At 39.8% G+C, this 16,347-nt stretch overlaps 1 protein-coding gene across 1 annotated transcript in view; it reads right to left on the reverse strand.

The window, feature by feature from the left end:
- Positions 1-3,490: 3,490 nt before the first annotated feature.
- The window catches only part of LOC306693940 (receptor-type tyrosine-protein phosphatase gamma-like), a gene marked incomplete at its 5' end in the record, with an annotated part of 535,669 nt that continues 522,812 nt past the window's right edge, over positions 3,491-16,347 (reverse strand). The window contains 6 exons of the mRNA XM_079156627.1: positions 3,491-4,134; positions 4,745-4,880; positions 9,132-9,274; positions 10,640-10,786; positions 12,681-12,809; positions 14,041-14,117. Coding sequence (XP_079012753.1) covers positions 3,985-4,134; positions 4,745-4,880; positions 9,132-9,274; positions 10,640-10,786; positions 12,681-12,809; positions 14,041-14,117 — 782 coding nt within the window. The 3' untranslated portion in view covers positions 3,491-3,984. The remainder of the gene's footprint in view (positions 4,135-4,744; positions 4,881-9,131; positions 9,275-10,639; positions 10,787-12,680; positions 12,810-14,040; positions 14,118-16,347) is intronic.

A 16,347-nucleotide genomic window follows, 5' to 3' on the forward strand; every position in this document is an offset into this window, starting at 1 on the left:
ATGGAAAGTGTGTGGTTCATAAAAGAAAAGAAAGAAAAGCCCCAGAAACAGAACATGTTTTGTCAAATTTAGAGATTAAGCTCGTATGGCTCCCATTTCAAAAGGAGAAAACAGAAATAGAAAAGCTTTGTATCTTTAATGCTCCTCTGTCTGCTCAGTTTATCTTTAGATGGATCTCTTTATCACAAATGATGGTATATAACAATAAAAGCATGTGAGAACTTTGATGCTGGAGTTAAAGCAAACAGATACTCAAGTGAGACTTTGAAGCAAATTTCTGTAAGGACACTGATACAAATACAGATATAGTGTGAGGTGGAGAAAGAGGGAAGAGGAATCGGCAAGAGAGAGAAAAGCTTGCACAACATCTTTTTCTGCACAGGAAGGATTCAAGTCTTTGGTAAAGTGTTTTGAAAAGATCAAAATACATTTGCCCCCCTCGCATTCAACACATTATCTGTTTTGTGCTCTGTGAAAATTTTTTTTTTTCACATTTTCATTCAAAATGCAAAACCACAAGTTTTCATTTCACGCCATCGACGGCACAGAATATCACTAAAATCAGCTGCAAAATTAGAACATCCTCATGTCAAAGAAATATGTGTGTGTAAATATGTGTGCATGTAAGAGGTTACTGCAGCTAAAGCAGGGAACAATTCAGACTCTGCTCTTTGCTTGTAGGCCACAAAACCACTAAAGAATACACCTCCGGAGAAAAGGGGGTGAGGAACGGAAACTATGTACAAAAGGCCTTGGGAGGTTGGAGCGGGTGATCAGACTTCCGTCAGCAAACCCGGATCTGGAACCGACCTCCATCTGTTTTTGCTAGTCAACCACTTTAATAATACACAGTGGACAACGTTGTTAAAGAGAGCGCTTGCTGTCCAGTTTGTGACATGTTAGAAATGAGCCTCTCAGGTCTGTGTACGATGGCAGATACAGCAGACATGGTCAAAAATCTGGCTTTAAATGGCATTAGGGATGCTTGTGTCTAGAAACCGCTGATAAAAACACCTGCGTAAGGTGACAGCCTTATGTTTCAGTGTTTATGAATGGTTTATTGAGAGGAGAAATGGTTTGTCAGGCCACATGGTTAATGAGTAGTGTGTATTTTGGCAATTGCTGCAAACTCGTTATAAATCAAAGGATAAGGCTGTCAATAATTAGAGTTAGAAATAAAGATTCCACAGAAAGGGTAGGGGAATCTGATTCTAAGTATTGAGATATAGACTAACATATTCTTGATTTTGGTCTGAGTAATAGAAAAGGAGTAGATGAGACATTCAAAATTATAATATATCATTGCCATTGCGAGCGTTGTGGCGAGCTAACTTCCATAACAACTAAACTTGCTTATGGCAAGTAACATTACAAATCACAGAGAACCAGAGTAAATGAGTCAAATTTAACAACTCAATGCTTCATCTGCACACCCTAGGAAAACATGACAAGTGACATCTTTGTTCGGCTCATTTTCTGAAACCGGTGTAGCATTAAAGCATGGTGCGTTAGCTAGCTTTCTAATTCTGCCATCCTGGTTAGTGGAAATTATCTGAACTGCGGGCTGGTGGCCAGCAGCAGTGCTGGGTCTAACGGCTCTGCCTCACTCCCCGCCATTCCAGAGAAGGACAAACTACCTAGCTGACGAACTAGCCAGCCATCTGTCCCCAGAGCTGCAACAAGAATTTACTGGCCCACTGACGTGTGCTGTCGCCATGACAACTAACAACTATTACCATTTTCTCTTGTGACCACGGAAAATAGTTCAATGTCTGTTCTAATGTTCAATGTCTGTTCTAGTGCTATTCTATCTCGATGGTTTTGGCCTTTTCATAGAATTTGTCAACAACATTCACAGAGTAGGGTTGGAAGTGGCAATGCAGTTCAATGAATGACCTGCTTATTGATTACATTTCTTATCAAATCACGTTTCATTTTCTTGTCATATTATCAAAGTAAAGAAGGAAAGCAAGAACTACCTTTACCTTCAACACATTTACAATAATGTAATAGGAATCATGAGGCATTTAACTAAAGAAACATGTCAATACTCTTACAAAGCAATGTTTGATTACTGAATGTCTTCGACTTTTACTAACTTGACGTGAGACAATAGCGTTGGTTGATTCTGGGACATTATAACAGTGACTGGGAGCATTTGCAATGCTACTGCAAATGCTTTGTCTTGGTAGACATATTACTCTATCACTGCAGTCTTTTGTGAAATTTAGCCACACCTGAGCATTAACTTTCATCCACCATTTTGTAAACACAATATATGGGGGCTGGTACAGGCCGTGCAGATGGACGATGAGAACGTTCCAAATTTCAATGAAATCAGAAATAGATAAATCAAAAAACATGTGTGTTAATAAACTCCAGCTCTTCATAACAAACCCTATTAAATGTAACAGCTCATTGTGAGTAATTACACATTATGGTTGTACCACATGCATTACCAAAGATGTAGTATATCATGTCGAGAACATGAAGACCCTTTCAAGCAGAAAAAGAGGGTTATTTAGCAGTGTTTACTCTGTCCATATGACAAAAGATAAAAACGAATTTAAAATCTCAACCCACTGTGGCGAGACTAGTCAATCCGGACTGGACTAACACTGAGAACCCAAAGACTATTTTAAACCCTGTTTCAGATTTCTAAAACCACACCAACTTGTTGCATAGAGCTTGTTTTTGAGTCTGCTGTACCCCTGTGGATCACACTGATTCAACCCTGTAAAGACACACACAGGTGCATGTGAGGATGTAAGAGCTCCACATACAGGCCTCTGTGTTCTTAATCCGTGCTCGTCTGTCAGGATGAACTCATGACAGAAAAAAAACAACTTAAAAAATGTAAATTTCAAAAAGAGGCAATGTCATATTGTTGCATCGTTTGTTTTGTTTCAAATGTAGAATCACCGGTGGTGTTTGTATTTGTGTATTTGTGTTCAGATGACATAGCAGCATACAAGAACGTAGAGGACCGAGGGAGTCCACTTTCAGATGGCTGTGAATCAGCTGTGAGTACTGGAGTGGTAAATCAACCGGCCTGAGGCGGGAGACCACAAAGGACATGTACAAAGTTATTATGATAAGGATATATTTATATATGTATACATACAGTATTTCCATATATTAAAAAGCATAATATGAATTATACAAAGAAAAAATAATAAAATTTCACAGTTGCAGTTATTACACCACCTTAGGTATTCTAACATGGGTGTGACTCGCTAATAAGAGGGAGCATGACAAGAAAACAAGGCAAAAAAAAAGAAATAGTGAAGAGGAAACTACTTCTAAAAAAACAAGCACTACTTGTCTGTGGCAATAGGTTCCAAGATCTCGGTTCTTGTGATAAATGAGTGGTAGTATGAGTACTATCGATGAGCAGGGCAGAGGAGGTCACACTGAGCTGAAGTGGAACAGCATTTTGTCACTGAGGCGGAGACTATGTGCCTTCCTCTGTCCACTGTCTTAAATCAACTGGTAGGTGGCAGCAGAAGAATGTCCTTCACAGAAGCAGTTGATTTAATAATGGCCACAGCCAAGGAATGTCAAAAAGGAAAAATCAGAGCTCAATTGGAGAAAAGCCAAGTGAGTCAGCTTTAGTATAGGCAGTAACACTGACATTATATAGTGCAAACAAGAAAAGACAGAAAAGTGTTTCTTGTTGCCTACCGACGCCGTCGTGAAACTCAAAAACGCAGGTGCAAACCCTTCAGTAGGAGAACATTAAGACATAAAATGGCGAAAAAAATAAATATCAAAAACTTTTTATCAGTGTAAAAAAGTAATCAGGTTATTCATTTTAACCAAGAGTCTGGCAAAAAGGCCTCAAAAAGTCTTGTTCATAATAGTTCCTTGACAGTTTACAAAGTTAAGTGCCTCCATTGTGGGCTCAGAGACCTCGCAGGGGGTTTGGACCCACAAGACTCTCAGCTCAGCTCAGCTCAGCTCCGGGCCCCCAAAGGGCCTCTCTCAGACCAGTGAATCCATGCTCTCTGCCTGGTCAGACTGGTCGGACATGGACGCCATGGTCCCATTAGTGTCCCTGGTCAGAAAACACAAGCCGTTCTCCTTGGTGCTGACGAGGCTGAGCAGAGCTTCGTAGAGGTACTGGTACTGGTCCTGTGGAGCCACCACACACAGACAGAGGAGAACAGGTGAGAACATGACAATCTTCCTCTTCGAGCCATCGAAGCTCAAAAAAATCGTTTGCTCAATGTGGATGTAAATCTGCCATATGCCTTGATACTGTCTTATTGTTTATCATGACATCACCATACCAAACTAGATTTATCTAAGAGATGCTATTTTCTTCTAACTTTCAGTAAATCTGTGCAAACTGGCATGTGGAACCTCACAATAAACCATTCAGTGTCAGTCAGTAAAGCAAATTATCTTTCAAGTTATGAAACACAACAGACACATATTTTCACCATGGTTGCTCCATCATAGTGTAGCAAACAAAAGCTATTATTCCTTTTATTATATTTATAAAAATCTATTTGCAATTACTTAGTGATACAATTTTTTGGATGAATCATGACAATACATATTACAATTACTGTTCTCTAAAGTATCTTCTCACAAATTGCTTTAAGATTTGACAAATGAATTGCAGTACACTCAAAAGTAATTAATGTACGTATTGAGAATACACTTGATCAGCTTTGTGTTCATTGCTAATTTACTTCTGAACAAGCAGAACCCCTCTCAGGTGTATGGTCAGACTCACAATGTCTGTGAAGACTCCTGGCCTCATGAGGTTGATCATCTTGGCCACTTGATAGACATCGGCGGCGCCCTCGCTCTCTAGCTGCTGAGACAGTGTGGTGAGGGCACACAGCATGCCGGCCGACACTGCTCCCAACCTGAGGAGACACACAGGGGCTGTGGTTAGTGTGCATCTCCACCATCATATATCCACCATCATATCTCCACCATCATATCTCCACAATCATATCTCCACCATCATATATCCACCATCATATCTCCACCATCATATGTCCACAATCATATCTCCACCATCATATATCCACCATCATATCTCCACCATCATATGTCCACAATCATATCTCCACCATCATATATCCACCATCATATCTCCACCATCATATCTCCACCATCATATCTCCACAATCATATCTCCACCATCATATATCCACCATCATATCTCCACCATCATATCTCCACCATCATATATCCACCATCATATCTCCACCATCATATCTCCAAAGCCATATCTCCACAATCATATCTCCACCATCATATATCCACCATCATATCTCCACCATCATATCTCCACCATCATATCTCCACCATCATATCTCCACCATCATATCTCCACCACCATCATATCTCCACACCATCATATCTCCACCATCATATCTCCACTATCATATCTCCACAATCATATCTCCAGTTATATCTCCACAGTCATATCTCCACCACCATCATATCTCCACATCATATCTCTACCATCATCATATCTCCACCATCATATCTCTACCATCATCCACCATCATATCTCTACCATCATATCTCCACCATCATATCTCCACCATCATATCTCCACCATCATATCTCCACCATCATATCTCCACAATCATATCTCCATCATCATATCTCCACCATCATATCTCCACCATCATATCTCTACCATCATATCTCCACCATCATATCTCCACCATCATATCTCCACCATCATATCTCCACCATCATATCTCCACAATCATATCTCCATCATCATATCTCCACCATCATATCTCCACCATCATATCTCCACTATCATATCTCCACAATCATATCTCCACAGTCATATCTCCACAGTCATATCTCCACCACCATCATATCTCCACCATCATATCTCTACCATCATCATATCTCCACCATCATATCTCTACCATCATCATATCTCCACCATCATATCTCCACCATCATATCTCCACAGTCATATCTCCACAGTCATATCTCCAGTCATATCTCCACCATCATATCTCCACCACCATCATATCTCCACCATCATATCTCTACCATCATCATATCTCCACCATCATCATATCTCCACATCATATCTCCACCATCATCATATCTCCACCATCATATTTCCACCATCATATCTCCACCATCATATCTCTACCATCATCCACCATCATATCTCTACCATCATATCTCCACCATCATATCGCCACCATCATAACTCCACAATAATATCTCTACCATCATATCTCCACGATCATCTCCACCATCATATCTCCACCATCATCTCCACAATCATATCTCCACAATCGTATCTCCACAATCATATTTCCACAATAATATCTCCATCATCATATCTCCACCATCATATCTCCACATTAATATTTCCACAATAATATCTCCATCATCATATCTCCACCATCATATCTCTACCATCATCATATCTCCACCATCATATTTCTACCATCATCATATATCCACCATCATATCTCACCAATCATATCTCCACAATCATATCTCCATCATCATATCTCCACCATCATATATCCACCATCATATCTCCACCATCATAGCTCCACCATCATATCTCCACCATCATATCTCCACAATCATATCTCCACCATCATATCTCTACCATCATCATATCTCCACCATCATATTTCTACCATCATCATATATCCACCATCATATCTCACCAATCATATCTCCACAATCATATTTCCACCATCATATCTCCACCATCATATCTCCACAGTCATATCTCCACAGTCATATCTCCACCATCATATCTCCACCATCATATCTCTACCATCATCATATCTCCACCATCATCCACCATCATATCTCTACCATCATATCTCCACAATCATATCTCCACCATCATATCTCTACCATCATCATATCTCCACCATCATATTTCTACCATCATCATATATCCACCATCATATCTCACCAATCATATCTCCACAATCATATTTCCACCATCATATCTCCACCATCATATCTCCACAGTCATATCTCCACAATCATATCTCCACCATCATATCTCCACCATCATATCTCCACCATCATATCGCCACCATCATAACTCCACAATAATATCTCTACCATCATATCTCCACGATCATCTCCACCATCATATCTCCACCATCATATCTCCACCATCATATCTCCACCATCATATCGCCACCATCATAACTCCACAATAATATCTCTACCATCATATCTCCACGATCATCTCCACCATCATATCTCCACCATCATATCTCCACAATCATATCTTGAGTTGTCCAAGACAGCAGCTCAGCCTGGGAGTGAAGACCCTCACAGAGTCAGGAAACCTCCTCTGAGATTAAAGATTTATTAGCTAGTGAATCCACCTGAGGACGACAGCTCGGCCCAGCGTGAGGCTCCCTAGAGAACGCCTTCACAATGTAAAGGGTCTCCTCTTCCATTAGCAGCCCTGTCAGCAGCGCAGCGGAAACCCCTGCTAACAACCCACGCCTGGCTGGATAATGAGCGTGCAGACAATTAGGACGAGCCTCTAACTGACAGTCTCTTAGGTGCTGCAAGCCGGCCCACACCATAGCAACCGCACAAAGTGCTTAATTAGTCACTTTTCTTCTTGAGGATGCGACAAGCAATCTTCATTATTGTAATGAATAAACATGAGCAGAGTTGCTGGATTAGAGCGTCGTTCAGGACCACTAATGTGTGTCAATACTGAAGACACTTTCATTACGTTTAATTGGGCAGTTTCCTGGGGTACCTGTGAGGGAAGTCAGGGTGGGAGGGGCTGTCACTTGTTGTTTAGAAGTAAAACAACATGTGTCTTTCCTCACTACACTTACAGGATAGTCAGGCTGCCTATTTGGGCAATTACAGTTTATGCTCACAGACAAAAAATATATTAGGCTTGGATTGGAAATGATGGAACTAGTTCATATTGGGGAAAACAACCACAGTATTATTTAAAAAAACAATATGTTATGATATGCAATAGAATGCGAGTTGTAATTTAAAGCTGCAGTGATTTTATTAAAATTTTAAGAATGAAGTTATCATTCTCTGTCAACCTATGATGTTAAGATCTGGGTAACGAAACTCAAAACTTTTTGAATACCAGCCAAAATGTATCAAGTGTGAAAGTTAACAGTGACATTCTGTAACTGTGGCCAACGGAGAGCTAGAAAAAGACAAAAGGGATTTTAAATAGTTGACACATTTCATTTCTTACACCCTTACTGATTAAAAGATGGGAAAAAAGTAAACTGATGTTCTTTCCATTGACTCAAATATGTATTAACACTTTCACTTAAAGAAACTACACAATTGTCTGTGTATATCCAGCTAACCAATTGTATGCATTAAGACTGAAATTAAGACTGAAATTAAGACTGAAATGTGTTCAAATACGTAAACAAATTGCTTCCTCGTGCATCTTTAACTTGATGGAATTCCTCTTTGCAGGAAAACATTGTGAACCTGTAACAAAGTGCAATCAATAAAACATTGTTCTTTTTAATGGAAGTGTTATCTGTTGTGTTAAATGTGTTGTTCTAATGAACATCATTTCACCCGGGGGAAGTCAAAGCTTTTTATAGTGCAGCCACCAGAGCATGTTTCCATAGAATGGCTTACAACATAACCACAGCACTGTCACGTCACACTTTTAACTTCATGTTTTGTGGATACATATCCTCATTTTTACATTTCCTTGCTCGTCCTAAATTGCTCAGTTGTCAGTCTGTGGAGTTTTAGGCTTAATGTAGATGAAGGGGTTTCTGGGTAAATTAGGAACCAGCAGGTGTGAAGCTAAAGTAGGAGACAACGGCAGTTTGATTGCACGAGGCCAGGAGAGACTTTGTTCTTTTTTTAATGTTACTTCTTCAGATGTGCGAGAGCAGTTCATTTGAAGTTTTATTGTGTGGCTTATCAATATATCATAAGACATGACAATGCATAAAAGTGCTTTAGTTCCCCTCATCCTGCCATAGCCAACTATAATGTAATAAGAAAGTGGACCCATTGACGTACAGTGTTCTATTTCCATTTAGCTTTTCTAATTTACTGTACTTCGTTATAAATAAGCCGAGTAGTGATGTGCTGACAGAGTATAAAAGAAGATAAAATGTGGGACTGACTCATCGTGGATGATGGTTGGTCCATCGCGGGTGGCTGCCTCCTCTTTAATGACGTTGATGAGCTCGAAGGTGCTGCTGACGGGCGCATCGGGTTTCGGCCACTTGGGGCACTGAAAGTGCCGAACCTCTAAAACGTAGTCATCCTGTTGGACAGATGGAGAGAGACGGAGGTTAAATAAAGGATGTTTGGTTTACAACAGTTCTATTCAACTCATCCATGTTACTTCAGCTGTGAAACAAAACAATTAGATTGAGAGCTTCTGTTTCTGATAGGGCTAGGAGAAGTATTGGTGAAAAAAAAGGTATTTTATTCAATTCATTTATCTATTCAGAAGGAAAAGGCACAGGAATGAACATTTCTGTAAATGTGACAGTGGTAGTCTAAAACCGCCAGCCATGCCACTTTCATCCTTTCTAAGGTGCCGTTACTAAGCAACCCCAACCTGTGCTGTGATGATGAAGACGATGCGGTGTTTTAACAGTAAGCCTCACTGACTTAACTAAACAAAATCAAAACAAAACGATACATAGATTTCCAGCACTGCAAATCCCTCACAGTAGCTTTACCGCTCCATTTGTCTGTCCCTTTGACATTTCAACCAGATGTTTCATTTCAACCAAAGATTAAGCAAGTAAAATAGTCCGTGGGACAGATGGTATAGTTTTGGGTAGCCCTGCAATAAAATAATGAACTTCTCCTCCATATATTTACCGTAGAGTAGACTGATACTGATAAGACGATATCTGCCAGCTATGATTGGTTGTTCCTGGTCACATGAACGTGCCAAAAGTTGAACTCATTCTATCTTGGGGCGCAGCTGTCGTTCCTTGACGAATAAGAGTTTGGGAACGCATGTGAACAAAGGAGTTCTCAAATCTGAGGGAGTTTGGCTCTCAAGTGAAATTTACACACAAGCGATAAAAAACCTGAGTGCTAGCAGCTTTGAAAATAGGATAGGGAAAGTCCTGTGTCTTGTGTAAATCTACAGACCCAGTTCCTCTGGAGGCTCAAAACATCCATCACACAGCATTCTGTCCTCAACCGCTCTAGAACTTGCACTGCATTTATGAATCACTGCATGCTCACTCTCTAATCTGGAGTTGGAGACTTGTCAGTTTTACAGATTTGCTCAGCTCTGTGCCGTCCATCCACTAACCCAGACCTCAACCATCACTGTGTTACTGAGCAGTGGATGGAGACGAGCTTAAGCATGTTATTACTTAGTTGTTTGTATGTTATTAGTACTTCTGTCTGTGCATGCATTATTTTATTTCACATTATTACAACATGATGACTAATACTGTATTCATGCTGCCTTCTATTGTTCCACTACATTAGTGTGTTAGTGTGCTCATACTGTAGTCAGTATAGGTGCAGTTCAATCAATATGACCATGTTTTAGATCTCTCTCTCATACACACACACACACACACACACACACACACACACACACACACACACACACACCTACACACACACACACACACACACACACACACTGAGTCACCTGTGTAGCTTCCAGGATGAAGTCGTGGATGCTGATCTGTTCCTCATTGGACAGACAGAGTCGGTCTTTACTGATGAGGGTGACAGTGAACGCCTCGCAGTTCATGGCCTCCTCCCGACTGGGCCAGTATACAAACTCATCCTCTGCCTGCAGGATTAACATTGTCACAGGATACCATGTTACTGTACAATATCTTTTGTTATTACAAGTCATTTCAGTTGGATGTTCCACCATTCATGCAGATTGTTAAGGTTACACTCAATAAGGCAGAGTTCCAGTTAGTTCAAGTTAGTTCAAGAGTTCCAGCTAGCTATCAACTAGATATTTGCTGCTTTGAGACACATTGTGGTGTGTGTGGTTACATGTTTGTGTATGTGTACATGTCGAGGTATCCCGCTTTATTTCTTTTTATTGCACCCTGGTCCTGTGAGTACTCCACCAATTAAGCAATGCATTCCTACATTTTCAAACTTGTAGTCTTCAGCCCCAACCGATGCTGATTCCAGTGCCATTACTTGAGGCAATTTATCATGGAACGTAGTCCCAACACATCCTCAGGCTAAAAGAAACTTCTTAAAATAAGGGGCATGTCAGTCCTAACTTTAGGACTCTGCACTACCATGACTCAAGAAAAAAACAGTTTGCAGCACTCATGAACTTAGAATATATCAGCCGTCTGCAGGATTATCAATTAAACCAAAATGTGCTCTGACAGTATATGAAATGCACAACACCACCCATTGGTTTCATGGCCATCGCTGGTTTTCCAGGTATAACTATTGCTATAGGCTTCATCTCATCCAATTTGCGCTCCAGTGTTTTAATGAATACTAACTCACAGACTGGTCACCTATCAACCAATCATTGTGGATGAGTCCTTTAAGGATGACTCTTCCACATCAGATGTTAGATACAATCTTTTGTGTACACAGCCCCTCTTTTCATGCAGCTCAGTCCGGAGCCACCCGGGGCTTTATATAACTTTCTAAATCTGCAGCAGTCCTCCCCACTCCTGTAAACAGACTTTGATTTATAAATTCAGCACAGTTCCCCTCAGGGCTACATAGAAGTTGCTTCTGCATTCCCTCCCTTCTGATCTTACTGTTTGTGTATATCGACTGATATATGCATTTGCTAAATTCATATTGAGCCAAACCCACCACTGTCCTGTGCTTAAATGACTGGCATATGAAACCACTGTGGGACAGTAGGTTTGCATTCTCTACTCCGCAGGTTTTAAACATTAAACACCATGTGTTGGAGCCATAATGTGGTTTTGTTGTTTTCTTTTGTTTTTGAGGGTAACACAGGGTGAATTTGTGTGCAGTACTGGCATGGATCAGTGGGTGGCACATTGCCCTGAAAGTGCATTTAGGTAAGTGCCTGGTAATGAGCCAGGTGTGTGTGTGGACGGGAAGCCAACAGTTTTTGACCGTCTCAAAGCAACTAGTCGTCTCAAAGCAACTAGTCGTCTCAAAGCAACTAGTCGTCTCAAAGCAACTAGTGGTATCAGGGCAACTTGTCAGGTCAATGTGGAGTCGCAGGTGATATATTATCCAGTCCAATATCCTATGTGTTTCTGTTATGGTGTCATGTAACCGGAATAAATGGATCAACGGATCGAAAGAAAGACAGCGCATTGGACAATGAAATGTTTGTGGAACACGCGTCCGAACAAGTTCTCCCGTTCACCCCCCAGTGGCATTTAGATAGAAAAATGGATATTGGTTAAAGTCACTACACCATGTAACAGTCCTGCTGTCCCACTGCAGAACCCAGAGGACACGGCATCAATAGGCAGACGTCAGCCTACAGTGTGTGCATGTGAACATGTGTGTGTGTGTTTGGCGGGATGAATATGACTGTATGTGTAACTCCTGCCTCATAAAAGTCAGGTCACTGTGAGACGATGTGTGTGTGTCTCATAATACCTTAAACACAAGCGTGCACATGCCTGTTAAAGTGGCAGATGGGATGAACTACAATGTGTGTGTGTGTGTGTGTGTGTGTGTGTGTGTGTGTGTGTGTGTGTGTTTCCTACCAGTCCATGGTTGGCAGGCAGCATAACAATAATTTGTGCATTGTGGTCCCAGATCATTCTCCAGAAGTCTTTTGTGGTGTGGGGCAGAGGATGCTGGGTAATGATGAACTCATTACTCTGATAGTAACCCTGTAAAACAACAACAACAGGTTAGAGGGAGAGTTACACTTCAAACAGTGTAAACGCATGCTGTTAACATTACTGAGTAAATCTCCAGCTCATCGTCAGACACTCATCTGCAGTCAGGATTTAGCTTCACATTAAAGGACTAAACAGAGCTTTGAGGGTTACATCTAATTTGTGCTGAGCTGCTGTTATCTGAGCTATGATTTCACACTCTTCATGAACAACAAGGTGGTGACCTCGCCTCACAGCACATGGCAACTTAACCACCTGCTTTTTACAGGCTTTTGGGTTTAAGGCTGCTCTCAACTTCTCAGTTAAGCTTTAAGGGGAACTCCACATCTTTACCCACCAAGGTCAGTTACTACGCAGCTGGTTAAATAATATATGTAGTGGTTCTGCAGGAGCTTTGCTTCAACTCTGAGGAAATGCCATGAAATCATCAGGGTCATCTCGGCCGAGTTTCTGATCTTAAAGTTTTAATGGAAGTCTTGTATTACAAACTGGGTCGAAGTCTCCATGGTTACTAGAAAACAAGATTCGATCAGGAACCCAAGTTATTGCTGTAGATCTCAGATCTGTATATCAATATGTGTAATACCAAAGTGGACTCACAACTAAAAGTCAGCATATCTGCGCCTCTGCTGCTTTGATTTAGACCATTCTTCTACACTGAATTAATGGAAAACCCTGTTAAAGGCATGGTCCCTGGTTTTGTTATATAGCAACCTTAAATCATCACATTCCTCACATTCTGAAACTTAAAGTGGCACTCCTTAAGATGTCAGTCCTGGTTTGGAGGTCTGGACCAATGGAATTGTGTGCATAGCTCCATTTGTGTGTGTGTACAAAGGAGTAAAACTGTAATACAGCATGTTGTTCCCTGGGAGAATGTCGGCACAGTCTGTAATACTGCAAATATATAAATATTGCGATACTTTCATCAGTGGGTCATAGGCTCAATCACCACTGTTACCTCCTTCTGGATAGATGGTGACTCAACAGTCATTCATTTAAATTCAAATCTTTGAGGCTGCCACTTTACCAATGAGCAGTGTTGAGCTAACATCAACATGAGCTGCCAGGTCATTTGGGGATTTGGGCATCACAATAAAAACCACGCCATTGATAATGACTGAGTGTATTTTGACTTGATAACCTGTAACCTGCTCTGAGTGGAAACATCAAGGGGAGACTGGAAAGATCAATGATTGACAGAAGAAGTGGAAGTGCTGACCATGACGTAAGAGGCGTTAATGTAATCGGTGCCTTTGATGCCGGGCAAAGGTGCAAGGCCGACCCTTGCTCGCTCCGCTGCTCACAGATAGACGGGGAGAGAGAGAGGGGAAGGGGGGGGATAGCCATCATTAGGACAGAGCAATCACACAGAGGCCACTATGTGTGCATTCATCCATCTTTTTGCTGTTATTGGTTAAGTGAAGACAGTTCTGGATAATTCTTGGCTGGTGATTCAGAGTAGAGTGGAACAGCGAGTGACTGTCTACAGATTGTGTAACGGCTGCAGATAACAGAGAGGGGCTGAGTAAGGATAATGAGACCAGCCAGCCTGTAAACACTCCATATCCAGGCTTAATATTATATTATAATATTATATTCTTATGCTCTGCATATGTTCTTCACATGTTTAAAACCGATAGCAACTACCAAATGTTCAAATACATTTCAACATACAAAATAAAAACCTGTTTGCATGCAAATATGCACGACAAAACATTTACATGAACAACATCTCTCGGCTGCGAGAGGGAAATGAGTCCACTTGAAAAACAATCATCTTCAAAAACGAGCACTTGGTTATGACTTTAAACCTTTTAAGTGTAGTTTATGAACTTCACGGGTCTTCTTTTTGGAGCTTTACCACGACTAAATGTGTCCCAGCGCAACATAGGATGTAAAAATAGTTCCGATCAAGTATAAATCCAAACAAAATCCATATTCAGGAAAACAAGTTGTACAAATAATAATATGTAAACAAGCATGTGAAATAATGACATCAATATTATTTATGGCCATTGAAAAAGCAAATCATCCAAATGTATGGTGACACAGCCAGGCTTTCAATACGTTTTCGTGGTGGTTGTCTGGAGGTAATGCATGCTACATTTTAGAATAACCAGATTTTTCTAAGAGCAGTTAACTAATTACATTTTACCAGAACATTCCAAATGGTAGGCAGGGCTCAACTATAATGAACGCCCCCCTGCCCAGGGCTAGTAGAATGCCACGTTGGGCTAGTAAATCTAGCAACTCACTTACTCGATCGGGCAAGTGGAGTAAAATAACCAAACATATTTTTCTTGGGGAGCTGATGATGGAAGTTTTTAAGGAATGAGCCATCTTGCTTCCTTCTCAGTTGCACATGTGCAGAAACAATCAGGCAGTCATGAGGACATGGCAGCGAGTAAAGACAAAGTTTAGAAGCTGAAGCAAGCATTTCAATTATTCTGGGAACAGGAGTTTAGTGTGTGAGAGCAAGGTGAATAAAACGTGGTCTTTTCTCAAAGACACGTCAACTTTGTGAAAAAAGTCTGGCATCTCACTTGCATGGCCTTTAGGATGGCTGTACAAAACATGAACACTAACTGATCACAGAGTATCATGTTTCTAAACTAAAGTCTTTGCCGTTATTTGATGACGAATAATTACAATACTTTTCACCAGTGGAGGCTGGTGGAACATGTTCTAGGTAGGGCTGAGCCACATCCAATCAATTTCAGCAAACATCCCAGAATGATTTAATGCAAACAAATTAAGTAATAAATTAATTAAACACGCATTACTACTTTGCAGTTAAATATTTAACATTTATTCAACATGAAAAAAAGCAGTAAATAACACTTTGATAAACACATCTATAAAGACATCTTATTTTAGTCACCCTCACAGGGAATTCAGTATAATATAATAATATAATATATATATCATATAATAATATATTTATATCATATAATAATATAATAATATATATATCATATAATAATATAATAATATATATCATATAATATAATAATATATATATATATCATATAATAATATAATAATATATTTATATCATATAATAATATAATAATATATATATATATATCATATAATAATATATTTATATCATATAATAATATAATAATATATATATCATATAATACTATAATAATATATATATATATCATATAATAATATAATAATATATTTGTATCATATAATAATATAATAATATATATATCATATAATAATATATATCATATAATAAAATAATATAATTATATCATATAATAATATATATATCATGTACAGCTAGTAGAGAAGCTTCATGTACTGCTTCCTTTTCCCACTAGTCTGCTGTCTGATTGTGAGGTCAGGCTGATCTGGGATCAGCTCTTTGGACTGAAGTTTCTCCTCAAACTTCTCCTCTCAAACGGGTCTTGGAGGAGTAGTGCTTGCGCTGGGGCAGAATTTATTCTTTTCCCAAGCTGAATCTATTTGAGGACGCTGATTGACTAAATTGTATGTCACTCATTTATATCTT

This window comes from Pholis gunnellus (genome assembly GCF_910591455.1).
Source record: "Pholis gunnellus genome assembly, chromosome: 3".
In the NCBI taxonomy this organism is placed as follows: Eukaryota; Metazoa; Chordata; class Actinopteri; order Perciformes; family Pholidae; genus Pholis; species Pholis gunnellus.